At 39.5% G+C, this 24,217-nt stretch overlaps 1 protein-coding gene across 2 annotated transcripts in view; it reads left to right on the top strand.

Annotated features, from left to right (window-relative positions):
- Positions 1-24,217, top strand: part of WDFY3 (WD repeat and FYVE domain containing 3) — a 250,563-nt gene that overhangs the window by 167,520 nt on the left and 58,826 nt on the right. For both annotated transcript variants that reach the window (XM_040237260.1, XM_040237261.1), the window contains exons 34-43: positions 1,456-1,635; positions 3,265-3,498; positions 11,898-11,997; positions 13,893-14,053; positions 15,098-15,327; positions 16,384-16,493; positions 18,074-18,256; positions 19,335-19,492; positions 20,565-20,642; positions 22,111-22,338. In XM_040237260.1, the coding sequence (XP_040093194.1) occupies positions 1,456-1,635; positions 3,265-3,498; positions 11,898-11,997; positions 13,893-14,053; positions 15,098-15,327; positions 16,384-16,493; positions 18,074-18,256; positions 19,335-19,492; positions 20,565-20,642; positions 22,111-22,338 (1,662 nt within the window). The remainder of the gene's footprint in view (positions 1-1,455; positions 1,636-3,264; positions 3,499-11,897; positions 11,998-13,892; positions 14,054-15,097; positions 15,328-16,383; positions 16,494-18,073; positions 18,257-19,334; positions 19,493-20,564; positions 20,643-22,110; positions 22,339-24,217) is intronic.

The raw sequence follows: 24,217 nt of genomic DNA, 5'->3' as shown, positions 1-24,217 counted from the left end.
GCCCCACCTCCACCGATCCTGCCCCACCTCCACCGATCCTGCCCCACTTCAAATGCCGGTCAGAAGTCCAGGTTGTTACTTGTGCTTCTGACTTACCAGTTATAAATCAGATTCCTGTGTCTCAGGAAAACATTTTACTTGCCAGATTACCAGTTTATTACAAAAGGTAATTCCAGAACAGCCAGCTGGAAGAGAGGCATACGGCAAGGTGGGGAGGGAAGTGGAGCTCCACGCCTTCTCCGTCTTGCTCTTCTCCCAGCACCTCCATGTGTCCACCAGTCCGGAAGCTGTCTGAAACCCATGAATCTTGACTTTTTATGGAGCCTTCATTACATAGACATTAATTAAAGTCATTGGTCACTGGTGATTGAACTCTTCCTCCCTGTAGGCTGTGGAGGAGTAGATTAGGTTAAGTTCCCCTGGCAAGAGCCCATCAACCTAAATTCAAGTGTGGTTGAAAAGGGTTCCTTATAACGAACAAATAGCGGACAAAATGGCACCCCAATCCAGTATTCTGGCCTGGGAAATCCCATGGACAGAGGAGCCTGGCAGGCTACCGTCCTTAGGGTCACAAAAGTTGGACACAGCACAAGTCAAGACGTAAGCCTGCATGTTTGTCCCCATGTGGAATGCTGGTCTTGAGAAATGAGAGAATAGCTGCTAAAGCACCACCACCATCTTGAACAAAAAGACACATGTATGACTCTTATCACTTAGGAAATGCCAAGAGTTTGAGGATCTCTGTGCCTGAAATGGGACAAAGACTAAATATATATTTCTTATTATAAATCACAGTATCACAGTTGCATAATGGTTAAGAACACTGTTCTCATTTTTTATATGACAGTATGAGACTCAAAAGGTGAAGTAACTTCCACATTTTATCTTACTCCTTACTCTCTGGCACGATGGAGGATGGGGCAACTTTGATGGCAATACAGCCACTGTTGGCACTCACCACATTCATACTGATAACGCTGAATAATCAAAACCGTTGACTCCAGTTACTGAGCTGTGAGTACCCCATTCCAGTGTCAGTCACTCAGTTGTGCCTGACTCTTTGCGACCCCATGGACCGTAAGCCCACCAGGCTCTTCTGTCCATGGGATTCTCTAGGCATGCATACTAGAGTGGGTTGCCATCCCTTCTCCAGGGGATCTTCCGACCCAGAGATTCAACCCCTGGTCTCCTGCATTGCAGGCAGATTCTTTACCATGTGAGCTATCAGAGAAGCCCAGTGTGAGTACCCCAGTAAATAGAAAAACATCCTCTCGGTTTCTGGGGGTGTTGCCTTTGTTTTAGCTTATTTCCCGATTTGTTGGCCTGTGTGTTTACCCAGTGTATGGTTTATGAGAGTTCTGGACCATCGGTATATCAGATTTTAGAAGAGTAATGAGTAACTTGTAGCAGTATCAGTGACTCTAACGTGCCGTCTCCTCTCCTGTCCCCTGGCAGCCTTGGCAATCAGAAGAAGAGGGATCTTGGCTCCGGGAGTATCCTGTGACCCTGATGCAGTTCTTCAGATACTTGTATCACAATGTCCCGGACCTGGCCTCCATGTGGATGAACCCTGATTTCCTGTGTGCACTGGCAGCCACGGTCTTCCCCTTCAACATCCGCCCTTATTCAGAAATGGTAGGAAAGGGGGAGGAAAATGTCAAAACTGGACTGCTCCAATTGTTAGCAGATTTTTTTTTTTTTGGCCAATCTTTTAAGCCTCTGACTAAGTTATAGTTTTGTAACGTTCTCCTCCACCTCTCGCATCATTATCTAGTGTCTGTCTCCAGACACACCCTTCATCTGCCTTCCCCTAAAATTTCAGCAGTGAACGCTACTTCCTGTTCTTATTTACCATATTCTTGTAAGTCTCTCATGAGTGACTTTCCTCTTCATGTAGCTGTGAATCCATTTCTTATTATATGTGACAATAGCTGAAGTGTTGTGAACTCAGATTACAGAGCTCTAATAGGACCAGATTTATTTCCACTTCATTTATCTCAGGAATTCGGCATCTCCTGGATTTAGTCTTTACAAACTAATTACAGGATTTGGTTGTCTTTATGAGAAATGAAATGCATGCTTGTCCTTTCCGTTCAACTTTTTCCATTTTGTTCAACTGTTATTTTTCATATTTTACACTAACTTAGTAGAAAGTTATTAGACTACTCATATATCATATGGGCTTCCCTGGTGGCTCAGACAGTAAAGAATCTGCCTGCAATGCAGAAGACCTAGGTTCTCTCTCTAGGTCAGGAAGATCCCCTGGAGAAGGAAATGGCAACCCACTCCGTATTCTTGCCTGGAGAATCCCATGGACAGAAGAGCCTGGCAGGCTACAGTGGACTACTGTCATTGAGATCGCAGAATCGGACATGACTGAGCGGCTAATACATGTATCATATAGATGCTTCTTTTGTCCTTTAAAACAGACCCAAAAGACAGTTATTCCTCCATGGGACTTCAGAATTTCATGACGTTTCCTCCTTTTTCTCCTACTTACTCTAGACCCTGGAAGAAAGTACCTTCCTCATACTAACTTTTTTCTTCATGTAAAAAGATGAAATAAATACTCATGCTAAAAATTGTGGGAATTTTTAGGAGAAAGACAAGTATAGCACATGACCTTAATACTGTGGCTTGTTTATAACTTTAAAATCCACATTTTTGGTAAAAACAGGATTTTAGTAATAGCGCAGTGTTTTTTCCTTGTCAGCATCTTATAATCTGTCTTCTTGACCTTTCTTTTTCTGTCGGCTCGAAATTGGTACTAGTTTTGTTGTTGTTTTGTTTCATTTATTTGCTTGTTTTTTTAACCTAAAAAATAGATCAGCCCTTGGGTACAATCATTAGTATGCCAGATCTTTATCTGAAATTCTGTAACACTTGGCTTCTCAGTAAGTATGTTTTATAATATGCACATAAAGTAGTCCTTCTCATTTTATTATTTAATTTATTTCAAGTGCAGTTATCCACAGCAGAGATAAAAATTCAGCATAAAGCAGTTATATGGTTAGCGGCCAGTCAGTAGCTTAATATTAGAAAGAATGTGTGTTGAGTAATCATGCCCTATGGTGCCCGATTACCACCCTGATAGTGTCTGAGTAAAGCCAAGTGAACTATGTGATGTGTTGAATAGCTTCATAGGAGGTTAATGTTGAAGCAAAATGCTGTTGGTGCTACAGTTTGGTTTTTAGGAAACATGGAAGTAAAAATACCAAATGAAATCAAATGTGACTAGGGTACGTTTCCTCTTGATTTTATTAGGTGACTGATCTTGATGATGAAGTTGGATCTCCAGCTGAAGAATTTAAAGCCTTTGCAGCAGACACAGGGATGAACAGAAGCCAATCAGAGTACTGCAACGTGGGCGTCAAGACATACCTGACCAATCACCCAGCTAAGAAATTTGTTTTCGACTTCATGCGGGTCTTAATAATAGACAACCTCTGTCTTACACCTGCCAGCAAGCAGACTCCACTGGTTGATCTTTTGTTGGAGGTAAAGACAGAGAGATGCACTTACACCTCTTAAATTGTTTTTATAGTGAGAGTATTAATAGCCAAGCAAATTTTATGCCAAATACCTTTCAGATTTCTAATTCCTCTGGGTTGTAAAGGCAGAACATATCATGGGCTATGGGAATTTTTTAATCCCAAGTGTGCTAATGTATATACTATCAATTTGTTTCTTTTCTTTCTGTTCCTCTTGGCATGTCCTTTTTTTTTTAAAGATTTTTTTTAATGTGGACAATTTTTAAAGTCTTATTGAATTTATAACAGTTTTGCTTCTGTTTTATGTTTTGGGTTTTTGATTGGAAGACATGTGGGGTCTTAGCTCTCTGACCAGGGATTGAACCCGCACCCTCTCCGATGGAAGGTGAAGTCTTAACCACTGCACCGCCAGCTAAGTCCCTGCATGTCCTTAATTCAGTCCTTTATTGCCCTTTCCCTAGACCAGGAATTGACAAACTTTTCCTATAATGGGCCAAATTGCAAATATTTTTAGATTTATGGGCCGTACAGTGTCTGACAACTACTTAACCTACCATTGCAGTTAGAAAAGCAGCCACAGGCAATACATAAATGAGTGAGCATAGCTGTGTTCCAGCAAAACTTTATATACAAGAACTAGCATAGGCTGAGTTTGGCTCAGGGACCCTAGTGTACCAGCTGCTTCCCCCCTAGTCTCATACAGCAGCATTGTCTCCTGAGCTTGTTAACTCCCTACTTCAGTCTGTCTTATGTATCACTTCCGGTATTACTGCTTTCAATGTCCTATGGGGCTTAAAACATGGTGCTCAATATGTGCTTCTTAAATTTTTCCTCAAGGCAGCAAACGTGTAGGGTGCTTGGTATCTAAGCTCAGGCTGCTATTACAAACTACCTGAAACTGGGTGGCTTCAATGGCAGGCAGTTACTTCTCACAGTTCTGGTGACAGAGAAGTCTGACATAAGGCTGCCACCAGCTTGGTCAGGTCATGGTGAGGGCCCTCTTCCTGGCTTATCGACGGCTGTCCTGCTCTCACAGGGCAGAGAAAGAGCTCAGGTGGTTCTTCATCTTCTTATAAGGGTTTGAGTCCCCTCATGGGGGATCCACCCTCATGGCCTTCCCAGGTGGCTTCTCAGGGCTTCCCCGGTGGTTCAGTGGTAAAGAATCTGCCTGGCAATGCAAGAGACACAGGAGACGTGGGTTCACTCCCTGAGTCTGGAAGATCCCATGGAGAAGGAAATGGCAACCTACTCCAGTATTTTTGCCTGGAGAATCCCTATGGACAGAGGAGCCTGAAGGGCTACAGTCCATGGCGTCACAAAAGAGTCAGACATGACTTAGCAACTAAGCATGCATGCATTATGGCTCATCTAAACCTAATTACCTCCAGAAAGCCCTACCTTTTAATATCCACACATTGAGGGTTAGGGCATAACTTACGAATTTGAGGGGAGGGGACACAAACGTTTAGTCCTTGCACTTGCTCTTTCTCTTGGTAAGAATTAGCTGATGTTTCAGAAAAACAAACCCTAAGTGGCCACACTGCTGGCTCTAGAAGTTGACCATCCCTGAAAAACAAATGTTCATATAGGAAAATCTCAAAGAGAAATTTAAAAATCACAGAAGGGAATCTAAGATATAATTAGTTGCTTATTCATTCATTCTTTTGGCCAGCGCATATTAAACAGGGTCAAGCAATACATGCAAGGGCTCTGAAAATAGTGTTTCGTGAAAGATTTCAGTGCAAAAGACTAACTGCTTTTCTCTGTGAAAAACTTCCTGCATGCTGCTTGACTGTTGTTTGACAACTGACCCTGCACTTTCTCTTCTCCCTCTAGTGGTGAAGAGAAAACAGTTAATTTTTTATTTGAAACCTTAAAACTCCAGCAGATGTTTTATCTTATTCATGTAGAAATATCTCAGCTTGATCTAGTAAAAGAAATCACTAGTATAATTTAGATAACAGTCATGCTAAGCATTTTAACCAGGACCACAGTGTTTAATATTGGCAGGAAAATAATTGATTTCATCAATAATTCATGTGGACAAGCATGCCTGGTAGAACTTGTCCTCTTTGGAAACTAAAAATAAGAAAAAAGATGGCTAGTATCTTAGTGCCTGGGGTAAGAATGTGAAGCATTTTATGCAAAATAAAATGTTTATCATGAAATAACAGAATAAAGTTCAGAAGAGGTATAAGAAAGCATAACCGAGCCAAAAAATAAGATACACATACGTAGAAGAAATGGGGTAAGTGCGTATATCCAGTAATAACACTGTCAGTCTTGTCAGTTCAGTTCAGTCGCTCAGTCACGTCCAACTTTTTGTAAACCCATGAACTGCAGCATGCCAGGCCTCCCTGTCCATCACCAACTCCCAGAGCTTACCCAAACTCATGTCCATTGAGTCGGTGATACCATCCAACCATCTCATCCTCTGTCATCCCCTTCTCCTCCTGCCCCCAATCCCTCCCAGCATCAGGGTCTTTTCAAATGAGTCAGCTCTTTGCATCAGGTGGCCAAATTATTGGAGTTTCAGCTTCAGCATCAGTCCTTCCAATGAATATTCATGACTGATTTCCTTTAGGATGACCTGGTTGGATCTCCTTGCAGTCCAAGGGACTCTCAAGAGTCTTCTCCAACACTACAGTTCAAAAGCATCAATTCTTCAGTCAGCCAAGTAATGTCTCTGCTTTTTAATATGCTGTCTAGGTTGGTCATAACTTTCCTTCCAAGAAGTAAGCATCTTTTAATTTCATGGCTGCAGTCACCATCTGCAGTGATTTTGGAGCCCCCCAAAATAAAGTCATCCAGTTTCCACTGTTTCCCCATATATTTGCCATGTAGTGATGGGACCAGATGCCATGATCTTAGTTTTCTGAATGTTGAGCTTTAAGCCAACTTTTTCACTCTCCTCTTTCACGAGCTTTAAGCCAACTTTTTCACTCTCCTCTTTCACTTTCATCAAGAGGCTCTTGAGTTCTTCTTCACTTTTTGCCATAAGGGTGGTGTCATCTGCATATATGAGGTTATTGATATTTCTCCCGGCAATCTTGATTCTAGCTTGTGCTTCATCCAGCCCAGCCTTTCTCATGATGTACTCTGTATACCAGTCTTGTAGGAATCCTAATACCTAACTATCAGTTGATAAATTATATAATTGTCTCTTATTTTAGTTTTTCTGTATTTTTCAGTGAGGAAAGCTTGATATGGCATGTATTAACTTCGAGGTAACACTCTCATTATTGTGGTTACTAATTTGCCCTATAGTGTAATTGTATCTGATTGCAATAGGGTGTCAGGGGTTGTAGGATGATGTTTTAGGAAGAACCAGAGAGTGTCAAGATTGAATTTCCCAAATAGATCATTAGCTCCTTAAAGTTAGGGACCAACTTTCATGTGTCCTTTTATCTCTCACAAAATTAGCTCAGTGTCTTGATATGTTCTTTAAGTAATTTTGAATCATTTAACTATAACTGCATCCCTGGCCTTTCCCAAACAAGACATGATACTATCTAATAAAAGATATATAAATTTGCTTTTAAAAATACATGCTTTTAGGGACTTCCCTGATGGTCTAGTGGCGAAAATTCTGTATTCCTAATGCAGGGACCCAGGTTTGACTTGGTCACACATAGAACTAGATCCTGTATGCCACAACTAAGACCTGGTGCAGCCAAATAAATAAATATTTTCTTTTAAAAAAAGCATAAGACCTTTACAGAGAAAAAAAATTATACTTCTTAAAATTTATGCTTCAAATCTAACATACACAGAACACACATACAAAAAATAGTGAAAAGGATATTGCACTCCCTGTTTTCCTATAGTGTGAAAAAATAAGTTACAATCATATGATTTTTAATGTTATGATTGTGAAGTCTTTATCTCTGAAGAAGCTCAAGAAGAGAATTATACTATACACTTGCCATTTACCTTCATGGAAGAAGGGGTTTGAACCAACTGATTTTCAGTCTGATATGCTCATGCCAGACTATTTTCAGTCTTCAGATTATTTGGGATTTTATCACAAGAGTATCTGCTTATTTCACTTTCATCTACAAAAGAATGTGTGAAATTATCTTTACTAGCAGTTTAGAAAAATAAAAGATCTGCATTCATCTAGAGTGGCCACAGTGTGAGTCAGGTCAAATACAAGGGAGGCAGCATGGTGTAGCAAAGCCTGGTTTGAATTCTGGCCCTGATGTTTATTATATAAAGATTTTAATCTCAACGAGCCAAATTCATTCTCTGAAGAATGATATTATATACTATCTCCCCTAGGTGATTTCTGTGAGAGTTAAATAAATAATAGGTAAATCACCCAGCAAAACTATTTTGAGAAATTAAACATACTGCTTTTAGCTGTGTAACCTTGACTCAGCTCAGTTCTCTTCATCCCTTCTAGTTTCCCCACCTTTAAAATAGTATACGAGATTCCCAGGTGATTTGTGCACAGTTAGGAAGCACTTCCTAATCTGCAAGCTGTATCCCGTGGGTCAAATCTAGCCTGCCTTTATAAATAAAGTTTTGTTGGAACACACAAAAAGGATATAAAAATAGAATCTGTCTCTGTGGACCATAGTGAGAATTAAATAAGATGATCCATTTAAGATTCATAACACAGTACCTGGCACATAAGACTTACTCAGAAACCAAGTGGCCTGTCTTGTACCTGGGCCTCCAGCTGCTTTTCCCTGGCTTGTCTTCCCCAGTGTCCCTGTTGTCACCACCAGGCATCTCGTGGAGAAAGTGGAAATGTGAGTCGCTCAGTCGCGTCCAACTCTTTTGCAACCCCATGGATTGTAGCCCGCCAGCCTCCTCTATCCTTGGAATTCTCCAGGCAAGAATACTGGAGTGTGTTGCCATGCCCTCCTCCAGGGGATCTTCCTGATCCAGGGATCAAACTCGAGCCTTGGGCATTGCAGACAGATTCTTTATTGTCCGAACAACCAGGTCTCATGGAGGGCCACATGAGTTTGTTGCATGTGGCCATGGGAGGAAAGTACCTGAGAACAGTCATAAAGTACCCATACAGACCTAAAAGAAAGAGTGAAGCGAGGAGTTCACTGCTTTCTGCTCCTGCCATCTTCTTCAAGACCTCCCCATTCACATCAGTGAAAGCCATGTGACTGCAGAGCAATAAACATCCCCCACCCCACACCCGTATCCCCCTGCGAAGTGGCAAAGTGGGCAGGCACTGTTATAAAATACCTGAGGGAAGGGAAGCCGGTGAAGAGGAGCACTGCGGTCAGGAAGACAGAGCTCAAGACCCTCTTCTCTGATGGCTCATCCCGTTACAGAGACAGTACAGAACACTCAAGGCCTTCCCCCCCAAGCCACAGTGCTCTCGGCTGTGGGCCGCAGACATGCGTCGGCTGTCTGGCCTGTGTTCAGGAAGATTCTGCCTGGCATCCCCAGGCCTCAAAAAGGGCGCTTTGATTCTTTGAAGACGGATGTTATTGGCTGGCTTTGTGTTTCCTCTGGGAAGATAGATCTGACAGCCAGAGGCCAGAGCATACCACAGTGCTTATCCTCCCTTCGTTCTGTGCTGAACTCATCCTGGTTGTCTGGTGAGCCAACCAGGTTTATCTGGAAAACCATGACAGAGAGATTATAGCAGAGTTGCTCTTGTTGTACATCTGTTAACTTCAATTTGGAAATTTTCAGTAGGGCTGGAAGAGTAGGGCAAGTAAAGCAGTGAACTTTGGCATCAAAGAAACTGAGCTTTGAAACCTAGTTTTGACTTGACCAACTGACTTAACCACTCTAAGCCTCAGTTACCTCATCTCAAAAGTGGAGATGATAGTATCTACTTCAAAAGGGTATTTTACAGAATGAGATAAGGTACATAAAACTCAGCAGTGTCTGGCACATAATTGTGTTCAGTGAATTGTTTAAAAAAAATGGAGAGAACTATGCATGCACTCACAAAGTCTTAAGTCCTTTCAAAGTTAGGCTGCTGTGAGCCTCAGCAAGAACATTCGAGCTTAGAGGTTAGAGCCAAGAACAGAGTTAATTCTGGGTCATGATCACTCATGACACAGCTTCAGTGAGCAGACAAATACCTTTTGGTGATTGTTCTCAGTTGCTCACCTGTGTTCAACTCTTTGTGGCCCATGGACTGTAGCCCGCCAAGCTCCTCTGTCCGTGGAATTTTCCAGGCAAGAATCCTGGAGTGGGTTAGCGTTTCTTCCTCCAGGGTCGGATCCTCCCTTCAGACCTGGGGATGGAACCCGTGTCTCTTGTCTCCTGCATTGGCAGGCGGATTCTTCTCCACTAGCGCCACCTGGGAAGCCCAAGTGGTAACTGCTGCTGCTGCTGCTGCCGCCAAGTTGCTGCAGTCGTGTCCGACTCTGCACGACCCCATAGACGGCAGCCCACGAGGCTCCCCCGTCCCTGGGATTCTCCAGGCAAGAACACTGGAGCGGGTTGCCGTTTCCTTCTCCAATGCATGAAAGTGAAAAGTGAAAGGGAAGTCGCTCAGTCATGTCTGACTCTTAGCGACCCCATGGACTGCAGCCCACCAGGCTCCTCCGTCCCTGAGATTCTCCTGAGCCAGCCTTAAATCCTTATAGAATACTGTTTAATGAAGTAAAAATAAATATTGTTGACAGATCTAGCTACTTCTCTTTGTACTATGTTCCCTGTTTTACAGACTCCAAAACTTTCTCTTGTTAATTAAGGCTATATAAACCCTACTCACTCTTACTTTCTCATTAGCCACATTGAGTTGATTATAATCCTGAATAAGTATTGCTGACTTCAGGGGTATTAAAATCCTGCTGTGAATGGCCTCTAATCTAATTAAAAGATAGTCCTCATAGACTCATCAATCTTCGGCTTATCACTTCAGTGTCTTTACTTTCCCTTCCCTTGGCAGGGGTTGGGTCTTCGAGGCCTCTCAGCCTGGGGAATGGGCTGGCCTTGGCCCCAGCTCTCCTGCTGTCTGTTCAGCTGCACAGGAAAATGGATTAAGATTAAAAACAACATGACATGACCTTCGCTTTTTCCCAGATTGCTCTCTTGCCAAACCAAACTCCTAAGCACTAATATTCTTTTAACTGTTACTTGGCCCATATTTTGTTATTTTAAAACTGGATAAATGTGTTTTACCACAAAAACAGAGAAACATTTGTTAAAACTTTGGTTGGTTTTTGAAGCCTTAGAATATATCTTTGATCTGAATATAGAATTCCGATTTTAACTACTTTTTTAAAAAACCTTTATTAGGATCGCTTTGAAAATCAGAATAGAAAGAAACGGGTTTTTTTCCCCAATAGAGCATATTCTAATACATAAAGTATTATGTATTATTTTAATACATAAAGCAAAACAGGTGTTCTGTAGCCCACTTTTGTGTCATGGTTATAAGCATAGTCCCGGACCAGTCTGTGCGAGAAGAAATAGATTGTTTAATTTCATTGGCAAAGCATCATGCCTCTGCTTATAACTATAAATCCAGATCTCTTTTTAAGAAACAACTTCATGTCGGTTTATTGAATGGTTCAATATCTACCTCCTGTCCAAAGCCAGCTAACAGGACTGACATTTGAGAGAATAACAAAAGGATCTCTCCTACCTTTCATCCCTGTGTTCCCAGTGCTCTGCCACCTCTCAGGTTAGAGACCTCAAAGTTATGCACCTGGATTGCATCACCCTAATTACCTAGAGAAATACCATCGGAGAACTCTAGTTTAACTTTATGCCCTAAGCTTTTATTCACAATAATTTTAAAAATCATCTTTGTACATATAAAACCATTATCAAAGGTATTACCTATTGAGTTGTTCATTGTCCGCTTTATAAAAAATACCCACAGAGAACATTCTTTTCAGAACCATCTAGGAAAACATCCTTGCTGGCTCACTAGTGTGGTTTTTTTTTTTTTTTTTAATATTTTATAGATAATAAAAAGCTTTGTAAACCTTTTTTTCTCCTCCTTCTCGACCCTAGGAAGCTCCAAACAAAATTGTGTGCTTAATTAATTTTTGATACACATACTCCTGTCCCCATTGACTTTACCTTCTTAGTTACTAGATTCCTGAGCTTTTGTGTTTGTTTACATGGCCTTATGATTTGTTTTACCTGTATATCATTAAAAACCGCCTGATTTCTTTTGAAAGTGAGATTATAATAATAAATATGAAAATTTTTATTAAATACTCAAAATGTGGAGAATACTGTTTTTGGAGGAATGGATTCAGAAGACAATATGCCTGTTCAATTTTTTTTTTTTAACCTATGATCAGAAAAATAGAGTATACACATACATACCATCCCTCATGACATATTTTATTATTTACCAGTAGGGGCTTTTTTTTAATATGACTATGGTAATGTTACTGTGGTTGAGCCTTTACCTTCATTGAATTGGTTCTGTTTCTAATTCTAAAATTTATTACTTAGGCTTCCCCTGAGAGATCGACAAGAACTCAGCAAAAAGAATTTCAGACTTACATTTTGGATAGTGTGATGGATCATTTGCTTGCAGCTGATGTTTTACTGGGTAATATTATGTTATCTTCACTTTGTTAAAAAATACTGGTAATCGCTTCCCTTCTTTATTTAAATTCCAAGTATACCAGTGTTTTAACTTCATCTTTTTCCTTCTTTCCTGTGCATTTTCTCATCGTATTGGTATTTCCTTTGAACCTGGCCTTAATGATCAGCAACGGGGACTACTTAAGCTGCTTGTCCACTTTCGTACATTCAGAGGTGGCAGGAAGGGGACAAGGAAAGAGAAAAAAGTGTTTTTAAAACCATATTATGCGAACAGGCTCTATTTTTATAAATTAGCTAATACTTTTAAAAATTCACTTATTGTAGTATAGTTACAAACAAGCAAATTATAAATGTAGCACTCTGTGAATGACCACCCAGACAACATGCCTCTGTAAGAGCAATTGATAGAAAAGCGCTACCAGCACCCGCAGAAACTCCCCTCTTCCTTGACCCAATTACTAGTCTCTGAGTCACTGCCTCAACTTCTAAAATAGCAGATTCATTTCACCTGTCCTTGAACCTTATCCACACAGGATCACACAACATGTATTCTCTTTAGTCCAGCTTTTTACACTCAATTCTGTGTTCATGAGATTTATCCACATAGTTGCATGTGGCAGGAGTCCATTCATTTCTGTGTAATGTCCTTTTATATGAATATATAAATTTATCCAATTTGTTGTTGATGGACATTCAGTAGTTTCTAGCTGGAGACAATTAGAAATAAAACTGCTGTCAATGTTCTTATAGGGGCCACGTGTCTGTATAATATTAAATATATATCTGTTGAGTATATACCTCGGGTAGAATTACTGGGTCATGGGTATCCATGTTATTCTTTGGAATGGTTTTTAGGACATAAATTCAAAGCACATTAAAATGTGTTTCTGTCTCTATCTAGTTAAAACTATAAAACACAGTGGAACTAATATAACACTGATAAAATTGAAAGGAGAAGGAAAAGTAATGATTTAGCATATTTGCTACTTGAATTTCTGGTGATTATATGAATCATAGAACCTCCATGCTATTACATTATCATTATTTTATAAAGTGAATTTGCCAAGAAAATCTTTAACTTTGTCATAACATGCAACTCTCAAAGCATAGTGTCAAGTCAAACTTTTGTATTTGTTTTTATCACTTGAGAATCTTTATATAGTATCAGTTTTACTACATAAAGACACACAATGAAAAGTTTTGCATCATGTAGTAATTTAGAGTTAGGCAGGAATAATAATTGCAATCAGTAAAAACTCCAAATTTCTAGAAAGGAGAGGCTTAAAGAGGTCATTCTTCATTGGAGGCGGAGCCAGAAGGATTAGCCTTGAGGCAGTATGTACACAGCAGGCACACTCAAGACCCTGGGGCAACTATGGAAATGAAACAGTGCTGATAAGGATCATGGAGGGGGCAAAAGGTACCCCTTGGCACCACCACCACTGATTATTCCTAATTCCTCTGGACCTCTCTTCTGCCAAAATTACTTTGTTGTGCTTAAAGATATATTCAAAAAGAGACAGTTTAATGGTTTCCATTATCCTCTATTAGTTACACAGTATCAATTTACAGCTAATAAACTGACAATTTTTCTCTCAAAGGGGGACCATCTGTCACTGAGTTTAAGTTGAAGAACTGTTTTCTTATCACAGACTGTCATAAGATAGAAAATTCACAGTCTGCATCCATAACATTTTTATCCTGCAGAAAGTATCTCTTTCAACATTTATCATGACTTCTGGCCATGAACATCATTTTGCTTCAAGTGGTCCATAAGAGTTACGAGTCTTATTTCTGATTATAGTAGGTGTACTCATTTTTCCTTCGCCTGACTTGTTTAAGGGTCTGGTCGATATCCATTTTCTTAGACATTTTCTTTTTTTCCCTGTTGGAATTTAGGAGAAGATGCATCCCTTCCTATCACCAGTGGAGGAAGCTACCAGGTATTGGTGAACAATGTGTTTTATTTCACACAACGTGTGGTGGACAAGCTTTGGCAAGGCATGTTCAACAAAGAATCTAAACTTCTTATAGATTTTATAATTCAACTAATTGCACAGGTAATCCATTGTCATATTAGCTGTAGAGTACATGTTTTCCTATTGCGAAACTTTTCCTCGGGTGTCAAAATTGTTGGAAATAATTGTAACTAATAAGATAATGAATGTTGACATTTACTGTGAAGCTCAGCTTATTAAAAGTGAATAAAACCTTTGCATCATAACCATTTCCCCGTTACCTCCTGGCCTGGCATCCTCTTTCTCTCCAGCTGTGGGCTTCCCACTGTCTTCCCCACTGACATCACTCTTGCCTGCACTCATAGCTGGATAACTTCCCTTTGGTTTAAAGACCTTATGTTAACAGGATTTGATAGATTTTCATAGTAGGATGAAAGGTTTACAGAGCATGAAGATTTGCTGTTAAAGGAGTATTCTGTTCTTGCAGCTGAATCTTCACAAAGTCCATTGGAGCCCTGTTTCTTTGAAAATGTCATTTTGCTGCCTGTCTGGGGTGCCTTTGCCTGGTTTGGCACAAGCGACAAATCTCATTCAACACACGGTGTAGCAAGTAGGGAAGACCCTTGCCGTGTGTTGTTGGCACGTGGTGCAGAGGTTCTCTCATGTCATCCAAGAATTTCAGAATAAACTTGTGTGTAAGTCAGAGAAAAGTTCTCAAGTAAGATGAAAGTAGAACGTCAGACAGAGTTTTTACTAATGTTTTAGGTAATTTGTGTGTGTGATTTTGAGTAGATGTGGATCACCCTGACAACTTGCAGGAAGGACACGCTATCTGGCTGGCACCTCCTCGTGTTCTCAGGGAGGCTGCTTCACTCCCAGGAGGGCTGGCAGCTCTCCTCACCAGGAGGTTTATTTACACATAGCACTCATCTCCTGACATCACATTTATGTGTCTCTTGGGCTCAGAACCTAATAATAACAAGTGCTTTGTATTTTTTGTTAATAACTCGGCACCCCAGTACTTAGCACGGCATCTGGCACACAGTAAACCTAATAAATGTTCATGTGTGAATGATAAGCAGGGTTTTGGGGTTTGTTTTTGTTTTTTTTCCATTTTGCTAAGTAAAGTATCTCTCATTTCTCTAGTCAAAGAGGAGATCCCAGGGGTTGTCACTGGATGCGGTCTATCACTGCCTCAACAGGACCATCCTGTACCAGTTCTCCCGGGCACACAAAACCGTCCCGCAGCAAGTAGCCCTGCTTGACTCTCTCAGGGTCCTGACTGTCAACAGGAACTTGATCCTGGGCCCCGGAAACCACGACCAAGAATTCATCAGCTGTCTGGCTCACTGCCTCATTAACCTGCATGTTGGGAGGTAACTTTTAGGTTCAGTTTAAACTGGTCTTTATTTTATTAATACTTTTTTGATGACAGCATTTCTTTTTTCTGTAATCTCAGTTTTACTTAAAATTTCATGAGACGGTAAAAGACAAGTATTGAATTTTTACAATGAGATAATAATTTTTTTTTGCTTTAATTTCATATATCTTTTCTTTTTGTTCATCACGTGTCATATAGACTTTTAAAAAGATTGTTTACTTTTAAAGTAAGTTAGATTCCCGCTGTCAGAGGTGAAGAGGAGTAAAAGGATAGGAATGCAGTAAATAAATGCAATATGGGTAAAATTAGTATTTTTCCATTGAATGTTTTGACGGCTATCTCTTTGGTGTCTTCTGGGGGCCAGGCATTGAGTTAGGGACTGGGAAGAAATATGAGTAAGTCAGATCCTGTGACAGGTCTTGGAGCTCACAGTCGAGGCGGGAGGACCAGTGAGCAAGCACAGCCAGTCAGACGTGCTAAGTGCTCTGCTAGCAGCGCGGTGCTCAGCGAGAAAGCCTGTGACAGGTGACCTCTGCCTGGGAGAGAGGAGGAAGTTAACCGTCCCAAGAAAATGAGGAAAAGTGATATCAGAACAAAGCGTTCACCTGTGAGATTTCCCAGAGGGCAAAAAGAATACGGTGCATAGGAAACCGCACGTATTCCCACTGCTGCTGGAGCACAGAGCGGTGACATAGAGATGGGAGAGGGAGCACAGACATATGAGGAAAATGCTCATAAGTGAACTTTTTGTAATTTTTAGGTGAAAAATGTTAATAGTCATCAAAAAGCATCTGAAATAGTATGCTCATCTTAATGCTGTAATTTAATTTAATTACATTTAGTCAAGTGGATTTGTGATATCACTCCTTAAAAATGCCATTTCCATGATAAATTAGAAGTTCTGTTTTGTGAATCTGCCCAATGTCTGTCTGCCATTAATGGAACTTTGTGACAGAGCCAGCATTCACTTGTGTCTGCAGAGTAATAGTCATTACAGTTTGCAGCTACAATAATTTCCTTCATAGAACTTAAACTGCCTGGAATTTTCTAGCAATGTGGATGGATTTGGACTGGAAGCAGAAGCCCGCATGACTACATGGCATATTATGATCCCCTCGGACATTGAACCAGATGGTGGTTACAGCCAAGATATTAGTGAAGGTGATTATCTCAGTTTCCCCCCCACACCTTTATCTCCACTCATTTCTGATTTTTAACAGCTTATTAACCATAAATGTATTAATGCATCTTTTGTTACCCAAACATTATTGACCAGAGATGTTTCAGTATTCACTTACATAACAAATCACTGGCCACAGGCGTTAGTTTCTGCAAAAATCCCCTGGTCGATAATGTGTTAAGATATAGCCAAAAAAACTAACCTTCAGAAACTGCCAACATTGACAATCTGTCTCCCCGTAGGGCACACCTGAGCATATACCAATACACCCACCAACATACACTGACATGCTGGCTGTATATCTCCTTTTGCTAGGATGGGTAAACCACTAACCACTGATAATGCTTGCCCTCTACATTTCAGAGTAACACTGGAAAACTTGGTGGTACATTTGCACAAGTAGTAGCACAAACACTAAATTGGTGTTTATCATTAAGAGAGCCAGCTATTGGTAGTATTAGGCCAATCACAGTAGAGGCAAATATTGCTTGAGACAAGTTGTCAGTACTACCATTTTTATTCTTTCTTCCTCTCTTTTTTAATCTAGTTCTCTCACTGATTTTGTTAAGTTCCATGCACTGAAGTCTTCGAGTGGATTGATTTCTAATTTCTAACAATGTTCAGTTGAAAAGATTAGATAATTGCAGGAGTGTTGTATCTTCAGCAATGTTGTGTGGTAGTTCTACATATGATTTTATCCTTTGTCCAGTTCTTATTCTGTCATTCATTTAAGCATTAATTTGTTCTGTTATTTCACTAAAATTTCTTGAATCCCAGTGGTTGTTTCCTCCCAAGGAACTAACTCTAGAAAACTGGTTCCCAAAGTGAAGGGCTCAGACTAGAAACATTGGCATCATTTGGGAACTTGTTGGAAAAGCAGATTCTCTGGTCTGACTCAGATCTGCTGAGTACACAGTCCTCAGATACTCTGGAAGGTAGAGATCAGCGATCTGTTTTAACAAACTCCCAAGTGATCCTGCTGCTTGCCAAATATTGACTGATCTAGAGCAGTAGTCCAAAGTAAGATGGAATTTAGTAGTAAAAACTCTAAAAATGTTTATTATTTCTTTCCTTTTGCAAACTATTCAAGAACAGCTAACTTATTAGTGAGTGTACTTAAATATTGAATTGTCCAAAAAGTTTGTTCAGGTTTTCCATAGGATCGTATGGAAAAACCCAAAGGAAAGTTTTAGCCAACCCAATATGTAGATCTAAAATTTACTTTTAAGTGAGGAGAATATTCTTCTCTTTCAATATAAGCTAGATAATAAAATGTTTATGTGATTTCCAATTTTATAAATCAAAATGCACTCTTTTTTCTTGAATAGAAAGTTACTTTAAATTTTCCAAGTAGCCAACCATGTTTTTGGTTATCTGAATAATCATTTTCTTTCTTTCTTCTGTTTTTAACTGAGCTGGCTATAATGTGAAGCTTTTTTTTTTTTTTTTTGGATGATTAATTACTGTACATCTAAGTTGAAATTCTTAGATGTAAAACAATTTAAAAAATACTAACTACCTTTGTATTATTTTTGATCAGTTGCTGTTTTTCATTTCCTAGGGCGTCAGCTTCTCATAAAAGCTGTCAACAGAGTTTGGACAGAATTAATTCATAGTAAGAAACAAGTCTTAGAGGAGGTTTTCAAAGTCACTCTACCTGTGAACGAAAGAGGCCATGTGGACATAGCTATAGCAAGGCCACTCATCGAAGAAGCTAGTTTGAAGTGCTGGCAGAATCATCTGGGTAAGAATGTTTACAGATACCATGTGGCCAAGAGACTTACACATGACTATCCTATATGGGTGCCCTTTAGATATGAAATTAAAACTTTCCCCAAAGAATATTATGATGGCAGTAGAAATGAAAATCAATACAGGATAGCCCATTCTAGAATGATTATATTGTATCAGGCTTCCCTTGTGGCTCAGCTGGTAAAGAATCCACCTGCAATGCGGGAAACCTGGGTTCGATCCCTGAGTTAGGAAGATCCCCTGGAGAAGGGAAAGGCTACCCACTCCAGTATTCTGGCCTGGAGAATTCCATGGACTGTACGGTCCATGGGGTTGCAAAGAGTTGGACACTACTGAGCACTTTCACAATGATTATGCTGAAATTAAGCTTTTCTTCTTAGATTTTTTTTTTTTAATCTGAGATGTGTTATACATCAAGGTATCTATGAGCTTGGTAAATAATATATTGCTCACAGCTTCAGTATGGTCACCATCTTGGCTACAACTCCATATCCCTTATCTGTAATTCTAAAGTGCCAAAAACCCTAAAAATCCAAAATGTTATTATTAATTTGATGCCAGAACTCACTTGGTGGCAAAACCTAACCTAACTTTGTTTATCCTACTAGGCATGAATATTCATACATTTTGTTGCAGAAATATTAATTATTATTTTATTCATTATGGTTTATTACTCTAGATCCTCAGATGGTATTGTATAACATATAGTATACATACCATATCACCTTTTAAAATCCCAAACTTTTTAAATTCCAAAGTATACACAACACCATAGACTTTAGGTAGGGCATTGTAAATTGTTATTAACGTAGAAATTGATGACAGGTAAAATAAATTTGCATAGCATTGCAGAGCTATGAGGTTCCACCCAAATGTGAGTCCAGCCAGTACAATAATTATTAAGTAGCTATCCTTACACAAGATAAGTAGATGTCGTATCTAAGACAGCATTTACAGATGCTTTTGATAACTACAGAAATGTGCTTTGTAACTATGATGAGAAACTATTAAAAGTAAGGCAAGTAAATACATGGAGAAATTGTAAAATACTCTTAATTTTAATTCTGTAGCCCATGAAAAGAAGTGCATAAGTCGAGGAGAAGCTTTAGTGCCCACCACACAATCCAAATTGTCCCGTGTCAGCAGTGGCTTTGGTCTTTCCAAGTTAACGGGATCAAGAAGGAATCGAAAGGAAAGCGGGCTTCATAAACACAGCCTTTCCACCCAGGTACATCGTTTAGTTTTATTAATGATATTAGAACTTTGTATTTCAAGGTTTAGTTACAGTGTTTTATATAATACACTTAACGCATACAAGCATATGATTTGAATCGACTCTCAGCATTTTTGCTTTCGGACAGACAACTCTGGTTATGGGGTCTTCTCCCATTTTATTATGATACAGTTGCACTATGAATGTTGTGTATTTGATCCATGTCATGAATGAATATAAGATGAGATTTGGATATTGAAATATGATCAGACTATAGTTTTTTCCCAATTTTTTCCAGCATTCAATAGTTCTGTTATTAATAGTTATATAAATTTTAAATCAATAACAAAATGACTTTTTTAATAATTTTATTAGACACACCAATTTTTGATTTTTTTTTTTAACTCCTCCACCCCCAGCATTAATTTCTTCCTCATCATACTCTCTTTGCCATCTCAGAATCTCAGTGGCAGCCGTGAAAAGCATCTGGGAGAAACCATGTGTATGAGTCATTCCATGTGTCTGGTCGGGCTCCCTAGCAAGCACATTCTGAGAGAGAGTTTAGTGTGCAGGCTGCTTATTAGGGGTGCCCTTGATATTTGTGGTAGGGAGAAAAATGAAGCAGGACTGGTTATGGGGAAATGTCAGGGTACAGTGCAGGTCTGGTGACAGACCAGGTAGCCCCAAGTGGAGCCTTGGTACCAAAATGACCTGGCGGAGTTAACTTGTACTGAGCTGAAATGGCTCAGCCCGCTTGCCCCCAAGTCAGGCAGTGATTGTGGGGTACACCACAGCTCTCTGCAGCTGAGATGATCCCTGAAGTATGGACAGCACACCCAGAAGCTGTGGCAGTGAGCCCTTCCTTGAAGGGGCAGCAGGGGTTGGGGTGTTGGGGTCTGAGTCCATCACATAAGCCTCCATCAGATTCATCAGATAATTCATCCTTCACAGTTTTTTTGTGGGATATCTGGGATGTTGTTGTGATGGCTTTAATAGAATTTTAACTAACTGCCTTATTTCAAGGCTAGTTAACATTTTCTTTTTCAGAAAATCCATGAAATAAGACTCTTTTTCCACCCATTATTAGGAGATTTCTCAGTGGATGTTTACACACATCGCTGTTGTTCGTGACTTGGTAGACACACAATATAAAGAATATCAGGAGGTAAGAGTCAAAACTGTAATAATGGTTTGTTTTGTATTTCTCACGTGAGAAAAGACTGTTCCCCTTGTTATCTTCCTACTCCTTTTAAGAGTAAGTTGCTGAACTGCATTCATCATCAAAGGTGATGCTTTTAGTTATTCCTGGCAGCAGCTACTTTGGCCATTGTTTTTAAGACAGAAAGAGTGGAACTTCCTTTGGGCAAACTGCATTAAAAAGTGACAGACTGGAGATCAGCACAGCTGAACCCTAATAACATTCATGACCATCATATTTCATGTGTTTGTTCCTAATAAAAATTAAAATGTCAGAAGATCCCTCTTTCAGACTTAATACAGAGATCATCAACATGTGCATCAAAGTCTCTGAGAAGTCTCTTAAAATTCTAAAAAATTAAAACATAAAAAGTTTTTTTTTATTGTAAGTGCTTGGTAATTTTGTCATTAAAAACTTCAGTGAAATATTCTTGATTAATTCATAATTACTTGACAACTTATTCTAAGTATTTTATTTCCATGGCAGCTAAATTGTATGCATTAAGGATTTCTGAATGATAAGCTGCTAATATTTTATGGGCATGATACTAGATACTTAGTTATTACAGGTGACTTCCTCCTGTCAGGAACACATAAGTACTATTATGGTATCATATAACATCAAGATGACTTCTTCAATAACCATTAGCATTAGTTACATAAAGAGATCTTTATTCCTAGACTTTAAAAGTATATGCTTGTATTTCATGAATCACTAGATAAGTTCGTCCTAAGCAGCTACTGTTGAAATGTTACACACTTAGGCATTTGACAATAGCAAGAAGTTATTCCACAAATCGTAAGTTGATTTGAATCTCTCCCAGTAGCCAAGTAAAAATGATTTTCCTTTACTTTTTATATAAATGTTAAGTTCCCGATCAGAACTGCATGTGTATATTCTCTACCTAAAAGTACTAGAAATGTTATGGAGATCAGCAGGTATCTAGGGTGTTGGCAGTATTTCTTGACCTGGCTTTGTAGATTTTCTTTTATTCTTGTTCTGGTAACTGCTTTACAGTCTGGGGTGGGGAAGGGGATTGAGCCTTAAACTCATGTCTTTTTTTATCTCTCACTGGACAAGCCATTACATTTTATTTTCATAAATAATATTGCCATCTTCCCTGTGTCTTGAGTTACAAGTTTCTTCTACACTCTGGTCAAGTGTACTGCACAGGCTGCCCTGTACACAACCTTCCACAGAACTTGGCGCTAAAATAATCCCCTTGGGCCATCACTAAAACCCCACCTTCTCACAAAATAGCTTATTTCAGCCATAAATAAGTGTAATTTTACTTTATGATAGTGACTGAAATGGCATGGATTGGGTTCTGTTACCAAATATTAACTTGGTTTTAAGCTGTTTATAGACTTTTAATTGTTGCTCCTGCTTTTGCTTGAAAACCAACCTGGACTCCCCTCCACCCCTGCTCCCTTAGCGTCAGCAAAATGCCCTGAAGTACGTGACGGAAGAGTGGTGCCAGATTGAGTACGAGCTGCTGCGGGAGCGGGGGCTTTGGGGCCCCCCCATTGGTTCCCATCTCGACAAGTGGATGTTGGAGATGACAGAGGGGCCCTGCAGAATGAGGAAAAAAATGGTGCGAAATGATATGTTTTATAACCATTACCCTTACGTGCCAGAAACGGAGCAGGAAACCAACGTGGCGGTGAGTGCTCAAAAGTCAGCGTTTGTCGTGGCGGTCTCAAGTTGCCCTTCTTTTTTTGCAAGCATTTTCTCTTATTAGATCAGTTATGTAAAATACCTGAATTCTAGAAAATTCGATGAACTGTATTACGTTGGCACTGTCAGGATGGTGGCGATGGAATGAAAAGATAAGCAGGGAGATCGCACAGTGAAGCAGCTTAGGTTGGAGACCCTGAGCTGCCCGCTCAGTAGCTGATAACCTAGTATCAGCCACTTGAACCCTAGGTTCTGCTTTCTTCACGCCTAAAATGGAGAAAAATAGCAGTTCCATCTTAGAAGCCATTCGGAGGATTAAGTGATTAAAATTAGTCAAGTACTCAGAATAGTGTCTAGCACAGAATAAGCACTGTCTGACTGTTAAGTAAGTAACACGGCCACTAAGCAGTACTCTTTGAAGAAATACAGAACGTAGTGAAAGAATAACAGTAGCCCGAGTGTCTAGATCATCCCAGTTATGTTGAGAAGCTTTATCACAGGTTCCGCTAGTATAAAACAGACGGCATTTGCCCTTAAGTTCCTTTTTATTCAGACAAGTTGCCCTTCCTAAAGCCTTCATTCAGATTTTTGCACTGACCAGAAAAATGTTGTCTATAAGCTGATCTTGATTTAAGAATCATGCTTTTTTTTTTAAACATTTGAGGAAATGCAATCTTCCCCAGTAAAGTCACTGCAAATTTAGGAAGAGAAACCCCTTCACAGTTTCAGTACTTCCACATTCTTGACTCAAACATGATTCTCTCAACAATGGAAGAAACCAAGATTTGTAAAAAAGACTTGGCGCATGTGTCTTCTAGTGAGAAGATGGTGTAACATGAGACAACTTGGATTCCTCCAGTGCCTCTTTTTTTCTCAACCAAAACCCTGGCTTCATTTATCTTTTGCTAATTGACACCACTTTGTCCTGTTGCTACTTAGAATATCATAGATCTTAGACCTGCTAATATATAGTTGTTTACAATTTTTTAAAGATTGCTCCCTAAAGTTTATTTTTCTCAAAGCTATTTCATTCTGTCAAAAATGCCATACTTTGTAAATTTTAACTTAAAGCACTATAATTTCTCATACTAGTGCACTCTATGGAAAAAAAAAATCCACCCATATTTTTGCAGCCTTCTAATAGCACCTACTTTTATCAGAGCAGACTAGCAGTATAGTCTCTGATTATTCACCCATTTTTCCCAAGTAAATAATTGAATAAGAATTTAAGCTTGTAGCAATTTGATTAAATATGTTTTTATGAAGTCAACACTTATTCAAATTGAATACATTTAAGAATATGAAAATAGAAGATGAATATGCTCTCTTAAATATGAGACCATTCACTGTATAACTGAGGTATATACTTTTTGGGTTACATAACCATAGGTTTTTGGTTTTTTTTTTAAACCATGTGTACTCCATTGCTTCTTATAACAATGTCATTTGTTTTACAAAAGTATTTTCGAAAATTTTTATCAGAGTATAATTAATTTACAGTGTCGTTAGTTTCAGCTGTACAACAAAGTGATTTAGTTATACATATAAATATATCTCTTCTTTTTTTAGATTCTTTTCCCATACAGGCCATTACAGAGTATTGAGTAGAGTCCCTGTGCTGTACAAGGAACTCTATACCTGCTATACGGCAGGTCCTTATCGGTTATCTATTTTATATGTAGTAGTGTGCAGGAGACCTGGGTTCAATCCCTGGGTTGGGAAGATCTCCTGGAGAAGGAAATGGCAACCCACTCCACTACTCTCACCTGGAAAATCCCATGGATGGAGGATCCTGGTAGGCTACGGTCCATGGGGTCACAAAGAGTCAGACACAACTGAGCCACTTCAGTTTCAGTGTGTATATG

The sequence above is a fragment of the Oryx dammah genome, unplaced genomic scaffold, assembly GCF_014754425.2.
Source record: "Oryx dammah isolate SB20612 unplaced genomic scaffold, SCBI_Odam_1.1 HiC_scaffold_3, whole genome shotgun sequence".
Classification (NCBI taxonomy): Eukaryota; Metazoa; Chordata; class Mammalia; order Artiodactyla; family Bovidae; genus Oryx; species Oryx dammah.
The sequence above is the reverse complement of the archived record's forward strand: the minus strand, read 5'-3'. Positions and strand labels throughout refer to the sequence as shown.